This window comes from Lactuca virosa, chromosome 9 (genome assembly GCF_052849685.1).
Source record: "Lactuca virosa cultivar CGN04683 chromosome 9, Lactuca_virosa_CGN04683_v6, whole genome shotgun sequence".
Classification (NCBI taxonomy): Eukaryota; Viridiplantae; Streptophyta; class Magnoliopsida; order Asterales; family Asteraceae; genus Lactuca; species Lactuca virosa.
Window position 1 is genome coordinate 94,602,699 of NC_136434.1, and position 18,199 is coordinate 94,620,897.

At 36.7% G+C, this 18,199-nt stretch overlaps 2 protein-coding genes across 5 annotated transcripts in view; both read right to left on the bottom strand.

Annotated features, from left to right (window-relative positions):
- The window catches only part of LOC145136874 (protein AUXIN SIGNALING F-BOX 2-like), a 49,112-nt gene extending 38,010 nt beyond the window's left edge, over positions 1 to 11,102 (bottom strand). For 2 of the 4 annotated variants that reach the window (XM_079070987.1, XM_079070989.1), the window contains exons 1-2: positions 10,543 to 11,102; positions 9,081 to 10,396 (exon numbers count right to left, since the gene is read on the bottom strand). In XM_079070987.1, coding sequence (XP_078927113.1) covers positions 9,100 to 10,396; positions 10,543 to 10,994 — 1,749 coding nt within the window. In that variant the 5' untranslated portion in view covers positions 10,995 to 11,102 and the 3' untranslated portion in view covers positions 9,081 to 9,099. Of the gene's footprint in view, positions 1 to 36; positions 155 to 8,806; positions 10,397 to 10,542 lie in introns of those variants that run through there. The other 2 variants (XM_079070988.1, XM_079070986.1) reach the window with 2 other exon arrangements.
- A 2,508-nt stretch (positions 11,103 to 13,610) lies between these two features.
- LOC145136101 (uncharacterized) lies at positions 13,611 to 15,213 on the bottom strand. The gene is made up of 3 exons (XM_079070293.1): positions 15,055 to 15,213; positions 13,932 to 14,443; positions 13,611 to 13,797 (listed from the first exon to the last, which is right to left on the bottom strand). The coding sequence occupies exons 1-3, from the start codon at positions 15,117 to 15,119 to the stop codon at positions 13,724 to 13,726; spliced, it is 651 nt and encodes a 216-aa protein (XP_078926419.1). The 5' UTR covers positions 15,120 to 15,213; the 3' UTR covers positions 13,611 to 13,723.
- Positions 15,214 to 18,199: the final 2,986 nt, after the last annotated feature.

Here is an 18,199-nt window from a genome sequence, read left to right on the forward strand (position 1 = left end):
CCAAAATTTAAACTTTTTAAAACATTTAGAAACCAACAGTTGTTACAAATTTGTTTTCAAAATATTTCTATATCAGAGTCTCCCAGAAACAAAATCATAAAAAGTGAGGGGCTGTAAGATCACACCTTTGCCTTCCCGCGATCATCTGAGGTACCTAAAACCAAAACTAAAACTGTAAGCCCAAAGCTTAGTGAGTTCCCCCAAAATACCGATACACAGCACATAGCACATATACAAATAATAGCATGTAATGAGTCCATATCTTTACAGACTGGATTACCCCTGGGCCCAAAGTGTGAGTCTGGCTTGCCTTCCGGGCCCACAGCTCACATCTGGCTTGCCACTGAGCCCACAATACGAGTCTGGCATGCCCTGCCCGACCCTCAACTCGTATCTGGAATGCTCCTGAGTCCTCAGTATGAGTCTGGCATGCCCTACCCGGCCCACAACTCATATCTGGAATACTCTAGGGTTTGTCGGATACCGCACGGAGCAGTACAACCTCAACCCGTCCCACATAATATATCGACATATAACATAACTAGTGCACATACAAATAATCAGGTAGTGACAAGGTAGTCCTACAGATCTACCAACTGTCATAACAAACTAACATGCATAACGAATTCATACTCAGTCATAACACCTACTACTAGGATATCAGATCCTATGGGCCGACATTGGTGCCTTCGACCCCTTAGTATAGTGAGGATAACTCACCTCACAACTGTCGAACTAAAGTGATAAGCTCAAACTCTCGAATCACAGCCACGAACTCCACCACCTATATTTGGCATGAGAGCACTCCCATAAATTTCCAATTTACTAAAATACCCCCAGAGGTCAAACTGGTCAACCCTTGGTCCAAGTCAAAGTCAACAGTCCATGTTGACTCAACTCGTCGATTGCAGCTAGCAACTCGTCGAGTTCCTTAAGAGTTCAGAAGGTCATAAAAACCCTCATTGACTCGCCAAGTTTCCGACCAACTCGTCGAGTCTATGCGTGTCCAGAAGTCGGGGAAAACCCTAACTGACTCGTCGAGTCCTCTGCTGACTCGCCGAGTCCATGCAGAAACCAAACAACGGGAAAACCCTTCCTAACTCGTCGAGTCCCTTATCCGATTCGTCGATTTCATAAAGTCCATTTCTTGTCCAGATGATTTTAAGCCATTCCAAAGCTCCAAATGGTAGATCTAGATTCCTAAGGCATGCTTACCACGTAAAGTTGCAAACTTTACGTGCATGCAAGGCTCTAAAGGCTTAGAATACCAAATCCAAGCTTAAAATGGGGTTTAACTTAAAGGGAATAGTTCATACTTGCTAAAGCTGGAAACTTTATAGATATAGAGGCCAAGATAAGTTCAGATCTGAAGTTGCAACTTCAAATCCTAGCCCATACCCGAAATGGTTCACATATAAGCTAGAAACGCGCTAATCTCAAACATAAAGAGATCTAGAAGGAGGAAAGTCAAGGTAACGACTTGTTACCTTCAAGTGATGCAAAAATGGAGTAGATTTCAGATCCCTCAATTGTTCCTTGCTCAAAGCTTCTTGATCTCCAAGCTCCTCTCACCAAGATTCACCTTCCAAGCTTAAAACACACAAATATGGAGAGAAACGCGATTTAGGGTTTCTGGACTCAAAGGGTGTTGTAAGGGAGGCTAATGACCCTTTAAATATGGTGCAAAACCCCGTAACTTAGGGTTTCATCCTCCAGCTCCAACTCGTCGAGTTGGTCCTCCAACTCGCCTAGTTGGTCACTTAAACACATGGCCCAATCTGTGCCTACTCGACGAGTCAGGGCATCCAACCCGTCGAGTCGACCTTAAAAATTGGGGAAAATACCGACAATAGTAAAAAAATAGGGGGTATTTTCAAAATATAGACACAAAAAATTGGATTTCCGGATATAGACATGGATTTCGCGGAGGTAGCTTCGCGGAGCTCCGCGAAATCTACTGTAGCTCTGTGGAATGGCAAAATCGTAAATAAATCAGTGTATTAAAAAAAAACTCAAGATCCATTCCGCGGAGCTACCTCCGAGGAATGGATCTTCAGTTTTTTTTTTTCACATCGATTCTTCGGGGTTTATATTCATTCCCCAACTAATTATTTTCAAGAAAAGATTATCGTACTATCATAATCTTTTCTTGAAAATAATTAGTTGGGAATTAATATAAACCCCGAAAAATCGATGTGAAAAAAAAACTGAAGATCCATTCCTCGGAGCTACCTCCGCGGAATGAGTTCATTCCTCGGAGGTAGCTCCGCGAAATGGATCTTGAGTTGTTTTTAATACACTAATTTATTTACGATTTTTCCATTCCGCAGAGCTATAGTAGATTCCGCGGAGCTACCTCCGCGGAATGCATGTCTATACCCGGAAATGTCCATTTTCATGTCTAAAATTTGAAAATACCCCCCATTTTTTTACTATTGCCGGTATTTTCCCTAAAAATTGGAAATATACGACTGATAGTTTATACCTGAGATTCAGGGTGTTACAGATCAACCGAATCTGAACATGAGGCAGCGTCGGTGGTTAGATGTGGTGAAGGACTACGATTGTGAGATCCTTTACCACCTGGGCAAGGCCAATGTGGTGGCCGACGCCCTGAGCCGCAAGGCGGTAGCGGCCCCTATTCGAGACATCTGTCTGAGGATGACATTGATTACTCCATTGTTCGAGCAGATCAGAGAGGCGCAGGTAGAGGGCCTGAAGGAAGAGCGCCAGAAGTGCGAGCGGATCGTAGGTCGGGTGGCCTCATTTGATTAAGGCAGCCGTGGGTTACTGACCCTGCATGGGAGGGTCTGGGTTCCGTATTGGGGTGGAGTACGACGGGTTCTGATGGATGGGGCCCATAAGTCGAGGTTCTCCATCCATCCTGGGGCGACGAAGATGTATCAAGATTTTCGCCCTGATTGCTGGTGGCCCTGCATGAAGCGGGATGTGGCATGGTATGTAGAAAGGTGCTTGGCATGCAGGAAGGTCAAGGCCGAGCACCAGCGGCCCCACGAAAAATGCAGCCGCTAGACATTCCCGTGTGGAAATGGGAGGATATCACCAAGGATTTCATCACTAAGCTTCCCAGGACCGTGCGTGAAGTAGATTCGATATGGGTCATCGTGGATCGGTTGACCAAGAGTGCTCATTTTATCCCGATCCAGGAGAGCATATCGGCCGAGAAGTTGGCCGAGATATACGTGCGTGAGATAGTGGCACGACATGGAGTGCCTGTCTCGGCGGTGTTAGACCGGGATGTCCATTTCACTTCCATATTCTGGAAGCGGTTTCACGACGAGATGGGTACTCGTCTCCATTTCAGCACCTCTTTCCACCCTCAGACGGACGGACAGAGCGTGAGGACGATACAGACTCTCGAGGATATGCTACGCACATGTATTTTGGATTTCGGTGGCAGTTGGGATACGTATCTTCCGTTAGCGGAGTTTTCGTATAAAAATAGTTACCACGCCGACATAGACCGACCTCCCTTTGAGATGCTCTACGGGAGGAAGTGTAGGACCCCAATCTGTTGGGGCGAGGTCGGCCAGAGAGTCATGGGGAGTACTGAGGTAGTACTCAAGACTACAGAGCGGATTCAGCAGGTCCGGAACAGGCTCCAAACTGATCAAAGTCGGCAGAAGAGCTACACCGACAAGCGGCGTTCAGACTTTGGAGTTTCAGGTAGACGACATGGTCCTCCTGAATGTGTCACCTTGGAAAGGTGTCATCCGGTTCCGGAAGCGGGGCAAGCTGGGCTCCAGATACATTGGTCCTTTTAGGGTTATAGCTCGGGTGGGCAAGGTGGCGTATCGATTAGATCTTCCAGCAGAGCTCAGCCAGATCCACAGCACTTTCCATGTTTCCCAGTTGCGGAAGTGCTTAGTGGATGATTCAGCGATTGTGCCCTTAGAGGATATTCAGATTGACGATAGTCTGAACTACATTGAGAGGTCGGTGGCGATTTTGGATCACAAGACGAAAACCTTGAGGAACAAGGTTGTTCAGCTAGTGAAGGTGCAGTGGCAGCACCACAAGGGTTCTGAGTGGACTTGGGAGCCTGAGGAGGAGATGAGGGAGCACTACTCGGGGTTGTTTCCAGACACAGCAGACTTCGAGGACGAAGTCTAAGACAAGTGGGGGAGAATTATAACGCTCAGTTTCTGGTACGCATTTATTTACTAAATTATTCATTTTTATAGAGCTACTCGACGAGTTGGAAGCCCCAGACTCGTCGAGTAGAATCGAGTCTTGGACGCGGGTTTTCAGCTATCTACTCAACGAGTCGAGAGCCCTCGACTCGGCGAGTAGGTCTGCCAGAGTGAAACCCTAATTTCGGGGTTTTGCATCATATTTAAGCATCTTAATCCCCACCTTTTGGCCTCATTTCCAGCCTCCAAGTCCTAAACCCTAATCCACAAAACCCTAGAGCATTTTGTGAGTGTGTGAGCCATTCTTGATTGATTTTGTGTGTTCTTGAAGCTAGAAGAAGAAGAAGCAGCTAGAAGGTTCAAGGAGAAGATAGTAGATCCAGGGATTTCCTTCCATCCTCATCACTTTCTGGTAATTAAGTCTCTAACTTGATCATTCATTCATTAGATCTACTTATTTCCATTTTTATGAGGGTTTTGGTTCAAGAACCTTGGTTTTTGGGATTTGGACGTCCCAAGTGACTTACATTTCAGATCTGGGATCTAGAAGGGGTTCCATGGCATCAAGGTGCAAACTTTATGACCATGGAAGCCCCATGCAAGCTTAAAAACGTTATTATGGCCTTTTTAGCCCTAAAAGGCCATGCATGGAAGGAAAGCTAGGAACTTTACATGTCTAACTGATGTCCAAGGCCTAGATCTATTATAGTGTGTTGTGGGTTAGAGTATTATGGCTTGTGGACAAAGATCTACGTTCTAGGGAGTTAGGGTTTGAGCTAAACCCATTAAGAAGGACTAATAGTGGGTAAAGTTGGAAACTTTACCCTTAAAAGTGTATTCCCTGTGTGTAGATGAAGTATGGAGTTTGGATCTGAAGGGTAGGAGCTTAATCCATTGAGATGGATCAATCAGACAGAGTAACTCGGCGAGTCCATAGAGGGACTCGACGAGTTGAGTTGGTTTGTCCCGTTTTAGCTTAAGGTAGAACTCGACGAGTCGGTGAAGGGACTCGACGAGTTGATTCGGCAGATCACGACTACGAGTAGTCTGGGAACTCGACGAGTTAGATCGCGGTTTCAGGTTCTAGGACTCGACGAGTTGGGTCAACCAGAAGGTTGACTTTGACCAAAGCGTTGACTTTGACTAGGGTTAAAATGGTCATTTTACCCTAAGGAGAATTATCATGTTTTGACTAAGTGTTATTGTGATAATAATAGTCGGGGAGTCTCTGAGGCTAAGGCACCAACAGTCAGCTTTGCGATATATGACTCGAGTGGGAGCAACCGTCAGAGATTCCTCACTCGAGATTTCAACAGTCAGCTTTGCGAGGTGATTTTTCCTCCAGTAGGATGGGTTTAAGGCACCAAGGTCGGCCCGTATATGCATGTTTAGTAGCCGAGTGTGGGCGAGGCCCGTATCTCCCAGTTAACCGAGTGTGGGCGGGGCCCATATCTCATAGCTTAGTTTGAGTATGGATATATGACTGATTGATAGATTTAGTTATACTTGTTGTCTATGTGATACTTGTATGTATGTTTAGTAGCTGAGTGTGGGCGGGGCCCGTATCTCATAGTAGCTGAGTGTGGGCGGGGCCCATATCTCATAGCCAGCAGAGTGTGGGTGGGGCCCGTATCTCCTAGTTAGCGGAGTGTGGATGGGGCCCGTATCTCCATGAATGTGGGCGGGGCCCGTATCTCCTTGTTGCATGTTGTATGTGTCTGGTATGTGGTAGTTTGGGAGACTCACTAAGCTTCGTGCTTACAATTTTCAGTTTTGGTTTCAGGTACTTCCACTAGCAAGGGGAAGAGCTCAGGATGACTGCATGACACACACCACAGTTTATAGCCTGAGATGTTTTAGACTCTGATATTTTGACGCATGGTTTTGATACCGTATTTTGATATGGTGTTTTGGATACATGACTTGTGATTTTATTATGATGTTGATGAATTGTGGTTTTCTTAAATGATTTTAAAAAAAAAAAATTTGGACCGTGGTTTTGGGATGGTTCAGAAATATTGTTTCTTTGAAGAGTAAGAAGCATAATGCAGTTCTTTTTTCGAGTGCAGAGTGAGTATAAAGTTATGACACATACAACTTGCACACCCATGTGGTTGCGTAATCTAGTTTGTGAGACTGGGTATCCTCAATTGAAACCAATGACTCCATATTACCAACAATCAAGTATTTCATAAGAGAGCCATGCACAAAAAATGGATTGTCATTTCACTCGAGAAAAGATAGAAGATGGAACGATCACAATTTCCCATGTCAAGGCAAGAGGTCAACTAGTTGATGTGTTCACCAAAGAGTTACCCCAGAGTAGAATTAATTATTTTTGTAACAAGCTGGGCATGTCAATGTCTATACTCCAGCTTGAGATGGAGTGTTAGAATTTATATGTGTAGAATAGGGTTATAGTTCTTTCTAAGTAGCGTTATCTTGATTTCCTTTCATAGTATATATATATATATATATATATATATATATATATATATATATATATATATATATATATATATATATATATATATATATATAGAGAGAGAGAGAGAGAGAGAGAGAGAGAGAGACAGAGAGACTTTAACCTCTCTATCAAATGCAAGAAATATATTCAAGATTTTAGATTTCTTAGCTAGAGGGATAAAATGGTCAAACCAAGAGCAATAATGTTCTAATGTTTTGTACATCATCAATGATCGTTGTATGTTGCTTTAGGTTTGAGGTTTTAGTTTTTGGAAAAAAAAAAGATTGTCATGTTCCTTAACTTTTGTTAAAGTACCATGTACGAGAGACCTATGCTTTCTTAAAAGAAACAACCAAACAAGAAACATAGAATAACAATCACCCCTTAACCATTACATGTTACGATAAGTGGTGAAATTGTGATTGTTTTCATTGGTGTTTGATAATTTTCAAATTGACCTTGACCGAAAAAATATCAAAGTTTGTTGGGTCTTTGTAAGAACCATTAATAAAGCAGAGTCCGATTGAAATTGATCATGTATGTATGTACCTTTTAAACTTTATTTGCATGATTTAAGCTTGATAGAAATCGTATTTGCAGGAAATATCAAGATCACTTGTAATGTGTGGCCCCCAACTCCCCACAAATAAACATATTCAAAATAACTAAATATTCAAATTCAAAGGTATGCTACCAAATTGTTTCTCTCCTTCAGGGGATTTTGCAATTCGATTGCTTTTGAAATTTGAATGAAAGAAGTCAGATTGCACTTAATCATGTTAATTTTTGGGTTTCTAATTTTTTTTTTTTTTTTTTTCATTTTCTATAATGAAGTTTGAGAAAATGCTTATCTGCATGCAAAATATACCTTGAGGAAAGCTGTCAAAGAGGAGGTACAACTCCGTCGATATATACTTATTTTTTTTTTTTATCTATAATCAATGATTGCTTCCATGATAGTATTTGTATGATGTGATCATAAACTCCAAAAAGATGAGATTATGGAAGTTTTACTTAATAGAGTTGGATGCTATTAATCGAGTATTATTTTGTATCAACGTTTCTATTTATTATACAAATAATATACATTTGAAGTATTTGATGTATGTTTTAAGCAAAGAGAAGATAAAACATGAAAAATATATAAAAACTTTATGACCTGAGACTCGAATAAACAAAAAATATAAAAATAAGTTGTTTTCTGTTTTTAAGGATACTTGTTGAAGTATGTCCCTGCATTAGAAATTAACTTAGATTACGTTGGTTTCATATGCAATTTGCATTTAAATAGAAATATTGGCTCATTGAGTACTTGCATGATCCCGAATGGGCGTATTTGGGGTGGTTCTTGACACTGGTGGGGGAGTTTGGCACAAAATTATTGGCTCTATTAATAGTTGCATGAGAGAAATATTGTTGATAAAAATTCGACGACTATTGTGATTGTTGATGAGTGTCTTTCTAAGTTTTGAGAGGATGCATGATGTTGTGGGTTGATTTTTAAAACCCAATTCCCTAGACATTATGCTTTGTCTACTGTGCAATGCAAAATGCTCTTGTTGGTGGTCTCCGAATGGGTGGTATCCTACTTGGCATCGAGCAATTAGGGGAGGGGTTGAAACTTTGCAATTTGACAGCTTAATGGATTTGCTTAGTCCTATTGTTTTGGGTTCTCATATAGATAGATGGTCTTGGGAGCTTGATTCCGATGTCGTTTGTCTTCCGATGGGAGGTGTTATTACAAGATGGAATAAATATGTTCCTATTGAAGTGAATGTGTTTATGTGGCGGTTTATGTTAGAAAGATTACCTCTCAGATCCAATCTGGTTGATAGAGGAGTGTAGTTGGATTATTGTTGTATCATATTTGTCAAAATGTTCCAAAAAAATATCTCCCATTTGTTTTTTTAATGCCCCTTAGCTCAACAAATTTAGCATCGTATATAGGGATGGATGCAAGGCATTGAGAGGGGGGCACGTGCCCCTAATGATCTGATTTTTTATATATAATTTATATGCTATTTTGGATCATAAAACTATACATATAATGTCAAGCCCCTATTTAAAATTGGGCTAAGATCTTCATAAAGGCACAAATATGAAGGGCTTTTTAACCCTCCATTTCAATTTTTTCATTTTTGAATTGATATCACGAAATAAGTAGACAAACAGAAAAACATGCAGGTGCTTGATTAATCCAGTTTTATACACTGACCAACGGTTTTACAGATCTACACTATTTTTTAAAATAATTTACCAAAAGATGATAAAACTAGTTTTATTGTTAATTTATACATAAAAAAAAACACAAATTTAATTAGTTTTTTGGCTTTTGCACACCCTTCTTGATATTAACCTAGAACACTTTGTTCACAAAATACCCTTCATAACTTTTTCTTAATAATAATTAATGATGTTTTGTAATAAATAAATAAATAAATAAATAAATAGTTTGTTACCTTATTTATGACATTAGCCTCAGAGAGTCCATACGTGGGATGGAGAATCAACACGTGGTCCATCCAATGCCTGATACATATACAACTTATCAACCTTCATATCATCATCTGGATATTCTTCTTCTTCTCCGATGTCACCTTCTTTGTTAATAACCTCAACATTCAAAGACTCTCTTCGCTGTGCAATCATCTTACATCCACCCAGGGTGGTTCTACATGAAGACATCCATACGGATCTCATACATGATCCATACTCCTCAAATAAACCACTGCAAACACCATCACCATCACCATCATCAAAATCAAAACCAAAAGGGCAATTAATCATCTCCATCTTCCTTAGATTCTTGCATCCATTGAACACATAATGCATTCCCGCATCACTCTCCCCTGCATCTGATACAGAAAGTGCCTCCAATCTTTCTGCATACATTCCAATGTAGAGGAATACCTGGTCTGTTAGAAGAAGCCCTGAAAGGCTCAACTTTCTCAGATTCTTGCATGAATGTACGATAGCCCCAAGACCATCATCAAGTGGTTGCTGAGTTGTGTGGTCTGGCTGTTTTGGGGTTGAGATGATTAGTCTGAAGCAAGTGGTTTTTGGGCAGTTTTTGGAAAAAGAAACAAGGGTTGCGTTTGTCATTCTTTTGCAAAAGTATGTCAGAGACTTGAGCTGCTGACAACCGGCGGATATGGCAGTCAAACCCACTTCTGTTACACCGATCTCTGCTCTTCCATGGAATATCCTCAAGTCTTCAAGGTTTTTACAGGTGTAAGATACAACCTCAAGACCTTCATCTCCAATAGAATCTAGAATCCATAGGCGACGAAGCTTTGGGCACTTCTTTATGAAATTGATGAGCTCCGAGCTCTGGATTCCTGTGGCATATCTCATATTGACATGAACAAGATTGGGGCAGATTGGAGAAATAGCTCGTAGAAGCATAGGAGGAACAAGGTAGAAGAATGTGAGGCTTTGGATTGATTTACACTTGTGAAATGATGATGATAGTTGAATGTAAGATTGTATCTCCAAGTGTGGGATGTTGGAACCAACACCCAAGTGCATCAGTTGAGGAGCTTTTAACAGGATTCTTCGGATGGTGTCAGCAGTCACTGTTTTGTTTAATGTAAGATTTGTGAGATTTGGAGATCTGGCTACAAGTTGTACGAGATCTGTGGGATTCACTAGTCCTTTAATGCATGAGATATTCAAGGACACGAGGGAAGATAAACTCTCAGGGAAGTTGCTCAGCCACTCTCCCCCGCTGTTATCTGTAACATCACTCTTTTCCACTTCCAATTGCTCAAGCATCCTACAACACATATATATGTATATAACCATATTCATCACAATTCAAATCTCTACAGAGTTCATTTGTTTTGTTTCGGATCATGAAAGGTGTAAAACCTAAAATTAAAAAGCAAGAAGATTCCAGAATAAGGTAATAAGGTAGCTTACGAGCAATTGGAAGCGATGGCCGAAAGACCAGTGATGGTGAAGCCACAACAGGAGCTCAAAATCAGAGACTTGAAGTAGGGAAAAGAAACTGAGGTCAGTTCGAGGCTCCGATCAGATATCACCATCCTTTTCAACCGGAGTTCCTCCAAGGACCGGCAATTCTTCGACATGGCTTCAATCCATGGATCGACGGAGCCGCCCCAATCCCTAGGGAACAATCTAGAGTCGGAAATATTGGGTTTGCCTCTCAGAGTTAGCGATCGGAGCATTGGAAACCTCGCGACGACTCTTTCAGGAGATAAAGCGTAACAATTGGCGACATACACGACGCGTCGACTGTATCTATCGACTTTGTACCATAATTTGTTGATCAAGGAGGCGGAATTGCGATCGCGATTGGAGGTAAGCCTATTGATGATGATTTCTACTACTTCTTCCGGCAGATGAGTCATCTCTGTGACTACTGACTACGATTCGGTTGTTGATTAATTTTGCGATCAGCGATGAGAGAAATCCTAGCAACTTCCAATAGGAATCGTATGAAAACAGTTCTATTGGGAATCGTGCACAAACACCGGTTTAAACCGGTTCATGTTAAAAAAAAAAAAAAAAAAAAAAAAAAAAAAAAACCATTTATAGGAAAACTGGTTAGGTTTTTTCAGTTTTTTAGAAGTGAGATTTTATTAAAAAAAATCAGATTTTTTCAGTTTTTTAGAAAAATCGGCAAAATAACGTGTTTTCAATTTATTTTTAAAAAATGAGTCCCTAACCAACGGTTTGGTTTTCTTGGTTTGGTTTAAGGTGTACATCGAGCCTTGGTCTGGTGGTTTTTCCAATCACCGTACTATTTAAAACTATTAAACTTTAGAATCATATAATATTTTTGAAGAGAAATCAAAATTCTCTTACTTTTATTCCTATTTATCTTCCTACACGTGAAATAATAACAAATGTCTTAAAACGTTATACCTGTCATTATTTCATATAGATAGGAAGAGAAGATAAATAGGAAAAAAAGATACGAGGATAATTAATTTCTCTTTTTTTTAATGTGAATACCAAAAAAATATGTAAACTTAATCGTTATCGTAATAGTACGATATCACATAATGACATTCTATAAGAGAGAAAATATTATTGTGGTTGAAAAAAAAAAGTTTGAGAACCATAGGTATTTATAAGACAAATTACTGGTTTCTAAAGAAACGACCTGTGTGGGACATGCTTAAACCGATTTAAGACAGAATCATGATCGGTTTTTCATGATACCTTATTGAGACCATCGGTCTAAAACGAACATAGATCATACCAACCAATTTTATTTTTAAAAATTAGTTCAGTCAGTTTAACTGTTTACCTTTAGACTCTCGTATAAATCATTTTGTTACAAAATAAATGTAAATAGAAAAATAATAATGTATTTAGTCGATGATGTTTTTAAGTTTTATTTTATAACAATTTTTTTACCGATTTTAGTTTTCAACCTAAACAATCACAAACTTATTATTTATGTCTTGATTTAAATTTTTGTTTACATAATATCTAAGTCATTGTCAATGATAAGACCATATATTTCAGATTTCAAACTTTTCCAAAGAAATTTTTGTATGCTTACCTTATCACAAGTTTGTCTATACTTGGAGTTTGATTTGCAAAACAAATGGATCATATTTCTCTGAAAGTATTACCAAATTTTTTTTATATATACCTTTATCAAACCCTTATTAAAAGTTTAAATATCGTTTATATCTAACCTAAGCTCTAAATATCATATTTTAATGTTTTAATGTTTTAAAATATCTAATTTGATCAAATCTGTTTTTTAAATAGTTTCTATTAATTAATATAAAATTGAAAAAAAAAAAAACAATAATACCTTGACCTTCTGGATAGACCATAATACCCCTGTAAAAATTTCACAACACCCTTTCCATATGCCCTTCGTGACTCAAAATGACAAGCTTAATTTTGGTTTTGCATTTCTAATACATTTATACTACAAGTCACTATACAATGGTGTTGATTTCAAGTGTTGATGTATTGTCTGTACACATGTTTTTTTTTTTTCAAGTTCTTATGTATTGTGCTTTAAATGCAAATGTTACTGAATTTGATGATGGACAATCTAAAAGTGTATAAGAAATCAAGTATATTGTCAATGTTGGTAGCGAGACTAGAGTAGATTGCGATCTAAACCCAACATATAGCAAGAAACCCATGTTCAAAATTTTTGTTCAGCATCTCCATGACTCCATAGTCATGGAGAATCTGTTGATCCTCTACAAGTTCTTGAGGTATTGAAAAGAAAGTAAAAAAAGAAAACAGTAACTATAAATCTCGCCAAAAGGTCTCAAATCAACAAGGGTCAACAGTCATTTTTTTGAAAAAGTTGTAAGGTTTTGATTTGTAAAGAATAAAGATTATCCCCAAATGATCATAATTTTAAGAAAAAATATACTTGTGCAAAATGTCCCAAACCAACTTGTTTTCAAGAAAAATATATATATAGATGTAAAATAGGTCATAATTTTATCACGTGTGCAAAGTTTGACCCTATTTTTGGATGCTATTTTAGAAAGTTTAATGCTACCTCAGGATTTTCTTTTTCGCATCTTTCATGTATTTTGTATTACTACATGTTTGTAATTTGACCATTTCCCCGCTAATTAAGGAAACGCGTGGGTATTTTGAATGAAGTCTCGTTATAAAAACTTTTTATATTGTTCTTTAATTTTATATAATCTTTTACAAGATGTTCATTTTAGTGATTATCTTATCCCTGTGGTTTGGTGGTGCAAACTGCAAACTGCAAAGAGGCCTCAAACGGGATCAAAACCTAGGTGCCGAAATATTGATCGAGGTTCATTTTGCATAGAATTAGAATGGGCTTAATATTTAATAATGGGCCGAACTCTACTAGGCCATTATTAGTGTTTTGAGCCTAAATTTGGGCCTTTTGGGCCGAACTTTCTATCCCAACTTTCGTAGTGTGATCTGATGCCCTCACATTGGATAAATAAATGGACCGAAAACCTTTCACATATTTTGGTTTCGGAATAGTTATGAAATAATTAGAAGGATGACACAAGCAAAAATCCGACCTTCGAACGCAATATTTTACAAACGACTTAAAAATACAACAATAATGTACATTTTGCATGTTCTTATTTTATGAACTATGCTATAGCATAAGCATTGAAAAATACTGCTCAAACTCTTTGTCAATGGTCAGTTTCTCGGTGCCTTGTTGAATATCTGCATTCATTGGGCATTAAATTAAATCAGTAAATAGCACAAAATATAACAAAATACAACAACACACAGATGTATAATACTTCGTTTGAATAGTTACAACAGATCAAAGTCAACATTAAGAACAATAACAATACCTTGGTTGACATTCCATCTTCCTGAGGAAAGTACAAAATTATCTGGAATGACATCATTGGAGCAAAAGAAATCTTCCAGTGCTTCTTCATCTTCCATTTGCTTGGTTTCATTTTCTCCACAATCCAATTCTTCTTCCTCAAAATTTTGAGACATGTAAAAATCATAAGAAGCCGGATTCATAGAAGCTTCATCAAAGCTTTTTGTCTCTGATCTGTCTACAGAATTGACACTAGTATCAAAGACTCTACCACTCCAATTAACAGAAGAGGAAGAATGATGATCGTAGGGAGAAATCTTGAGATATGGAAGCTCGTTTTCAGAATCATTGTATACGGACATGACTGAGTCTGCATCTTCAAAGAAATTGTTGCTATCTTTTGCTGATTCTGTTTGATTGAATCTTGAGTGACTAATGTCAGACTGGAAGTTGGATGGAGAAACGCTCTTCTCTAAACATGTGTGTTTTGATACAGGAAGATTGAAATCTTCGTTTTGTGATTTTCTCTTGTTCCTGGCGTAAATTAGGGTTTTATCAGTTTTGTTATCGGTAGAAGGAGACATGAAAAATGGTGTTAATGGAAAACAAAGAGCAGGAAACAACTGGAATACAACTAAATCCAGCGCATCAAATTGACTCGTGAACCTCCAAACATACGAAAACCATCATCAAATGTTATTAACAGTTCATCGGTAAACGGATTGAACGCTAGATTCCAAACTGGATCTGAAAATCGGTATTTTTCTTGATCTGACCACAGATTGATGTTGAAAACTCTACGATTTGAGTTCTTGAGAAGTTCAAAAGATAAATAAGAAGATAATAAGGAAATTTCCAAAGTAATTCAATGGAGAAACTTGATGGAAAATGAAAATATTCAAAGTATCAGTTGAGCTACTGTTTTCCCCTAATTTTTTTTATTACTCAAATTTGGATTGTCATGAAGTGAAAATACCAAAAACCAAAAAGTTACGATGAGGAACTCCATGAGATGAGATCTATAAATGAGCTACTTTTAGAGCTGTTGACACATTCAAGCATCGTCTTTTATGTAATTTGATTATAATGGAAAACGAAGATAAATCAGAGATGCAGTGGAATTAAAGATGTAGAAGTTAATTGACCTGTTAATTGCAGAAGGATCTTCGTTTGATTCGTCCATTTTAATGTTGGTATGCAGCAAAGCCATCAACCGAAAATAGAGGGAACAGCTCCCGATTGATCCTCGAATAGTGGTATGGTAAGAAGAAGCTAATGTTTGTTCAAGTAACTGACACTTTCCGATATTTTGCATTATTTCAAATAGTTTATTACACGGGTTCTTACTTCTTACTTTATAATTTGGTTTATAAAAAAGGAAATTGCATTATAAGGATAATTTTGGTTTATTCATATTTGGATAAAAAAAATCATATTTAGATAACAAATTTGTTGGATTATTCATATATTACCATTATAATCGGTTGTAGCAAGTTACAATCAATAAAAATGATCTTATGTAAATACTTCCAATAAGTTCGCTATTTAGATTTGTAAAAAAAAATTATCCAAATATAAACAAAATGAAAAAACAATTACCTTGATAATGCAAGTTCTTATTATTATTTTTTATTTTACCTTCTAATTTTGATTTGGTATAAAATTTAACCTAAATGGTATAAAAAAACTTTAGATTTGACCGGTAAAAAAACACATTGTCATTTTATAAAATTTTATTATTTAAGATATTAAATATAAATTTTAAAATATACTATGTACACGTGCAAAAATTAAGGATACACGCTGGCATACCAGCTCAACAATAAATGTGACAATCACCATCCACGTCACACTAGTTGTTTACACCAACAGGTGTCAACCGAAACACTTAGGATTTACATACTTTAAAGCATGTTCAATTCGTTAGAGAAAAACAAACAAGCCGGGAACCAAAGAACTGTAATAGAGACTAAAAGTATCACTGATGGAGACCAATAACATGAATAAGAACATCATCTTCAATGAGGTTTGTTGTATGTATTATATGAATTTTAAATACAGAAAATAAAAATAGTTTTTATCCACATCGATAAGATTGTTCTTGTTTCATATATATAGGGTTATTTGATAATTATGCTACAAAAAACGACTCCTGTCGTACCCAATTTAAATGCTCATAAATATTGTTTTAAAGAAATTTAAATGAAGCTATTAATATTGTAAATATTATAATCGATCACCTTAATAAAAATGAAATTGACTTATCAAGATAATTATCTTTTATTTTTATTCACATTTGGGTAACTTTTTTTTTTACATATCTAGATAACGAACTTATTGAATCACATATGACTATTATGATCGGATGTAACTTGCTATAAGCGGTCATATGTAAATATTTCCAACAAGTTCGTTATCTAGATGTGTATAAAGAAAGTTTTCCAAATATAAACAAAACGAAAAGGTAATTACCATAATACGTCAATTTCCCTTTATAAAAAGTGTTAAGCTAACACACTAGCGGAAAAAGTTATTTGAGTGTTTTTGATCCACTTTATTTTTGCTGCTATTTTTTATTTATAGAATATATAATAAAATAAATGCTTTGATTAAAATTTATTTTACATACTTTATAAATAGAAAAATAAATAGTGCTACTTTAAATTTAGAATGTAAATATATAGTCTTCCACGCATTCTATTCCGATCCGGCAGAACAACTCAAAAGATAAAGAAGTATCGTTAATTTCTTCATGCTCGTTCCAAGTTCGAAGTACCATGTTTGTTAAGGTTATGTTTGTAAAAATAAGTTAACTTATAAATAAGTTTATTGTAATATGCTATTTGGTAAAACCACAAAATAAATTATTATAGTTTATAAGCTAGATTTTGATAACACCTATATATACCTATCAAAGTATTTATGAAAAAATTAAGGGTTTTTCAAAATAACTATCAATTTTGCAAGTCTCACATGTGAAATTGGCATAATACCTCTAAAATCATAAAAATAATGTTGTTATAAAGAAAAGGAGATTTCTCAAGAATTAAAAGTTTTATTTGCAAAAATATAGGTTTACTTGCGAAAACACATACAAAAATAAAGTTTTTATAGCAAAAATCAGCAAAAACCATTTTCATAGCAGAAAATGCATTTACATTTTAGTTTTTGACCATCCAAAATAAAAAAGAAAATCAAAGAAAACCATATTTATAATCCACAAAATTCATAATTCCAAGGTCTAGCCTACAAATTATATATATATATATATATATATATATATATATATATATATATATATATATATATATATATATATATATATATATATTTGAAGAACTAGTAAGTGGTTAGAAGTTAGTATTATCAATTTAATACAATTCGTCAACATCTGGATTAAAGCGTGAGATCTTCAATCTAAGAGGCAAAAATTCTATCAAGCGGGCTAGGCCCACATTTTCGCACGCACACATACATACATATATACATACATACATATATATATATATATATATATATATATATATATACACACACACACGATCTAACCACATATATTAATGTTTGAGCATTAGTATGTTCATAAAGAAACATACATATGTTTAGAGATGAACATGTTCATTTGTGAATATGCGACATGCTTAAATTTAAATGTTTGTTATCTTTTGCCTCTAAATGGGTCATTGATTCAAGTAATTCAGATCACATGACAGGTAATCATCATCTTCTGTTTGATTTCCGTACTCGGACATCGAGATCCCACGTTACCATTGCTGATGGTTCTACCCCATAAGTTCTAGGATCTGTCACAATTAATCTTGGCCCATCTATTTCATTATCTTCTGTGTTGAGCCTCCCTAATTTCTCATTTAATTTTCTATCAGTCAGTAAAGTTACTCGTGGATTGAATTTTAGTTTCATGTTTTTCCCTGATTATTGTGTCTTTAAAGATCTTTCAACAAAACGAATAATTGTTAAAGGACGAGAATCCGGTGGACTTTATATATTTGAACCCGAGGTACCGAAATCCGGAGTAGGATTGATGTCATTATCTCCATCTGAATTACATTCTTCTTTAGGTCACCCATCTCTTCAAAGTTTGAAGATATTATATCCCCAATTTAGTCATTTATCATCCATAAACTGTGAGTCCAGTCAATTTGCAAAACATCAGCGTGTTCACTTGAGCCCTAGAACTAGTAAATGGGTTGTATCCCCATTTGAATTGGTTCACTCTAATGTATGGGGTCCTTGTCCTATTACTTCTAAAAGCGGGCTTAAGTATTTTTT

Coding starts and splice junctions, on each gene's coding strand:
- LOC145136101 (XM_079070293.1), bottom strand. CDS start 15,119: ATGGCTTTGCTGCATACCAACATTAAAATGGACGAATCAAACGAAGAT. Junction 14,444..15,054: donor GATCCTTCTGCAATTAACAG/GTCAATTAACTT, acceptor AATTTACGCCAG/GAACAAGAGAAAATCACAAA. Junction 13,798..13,931: donor AAGATGGAATGTCAACCAAG/GTATTGTTATTG, acceptor CAATGAATGCAG/ATATTCAACAAGGCACCGAG.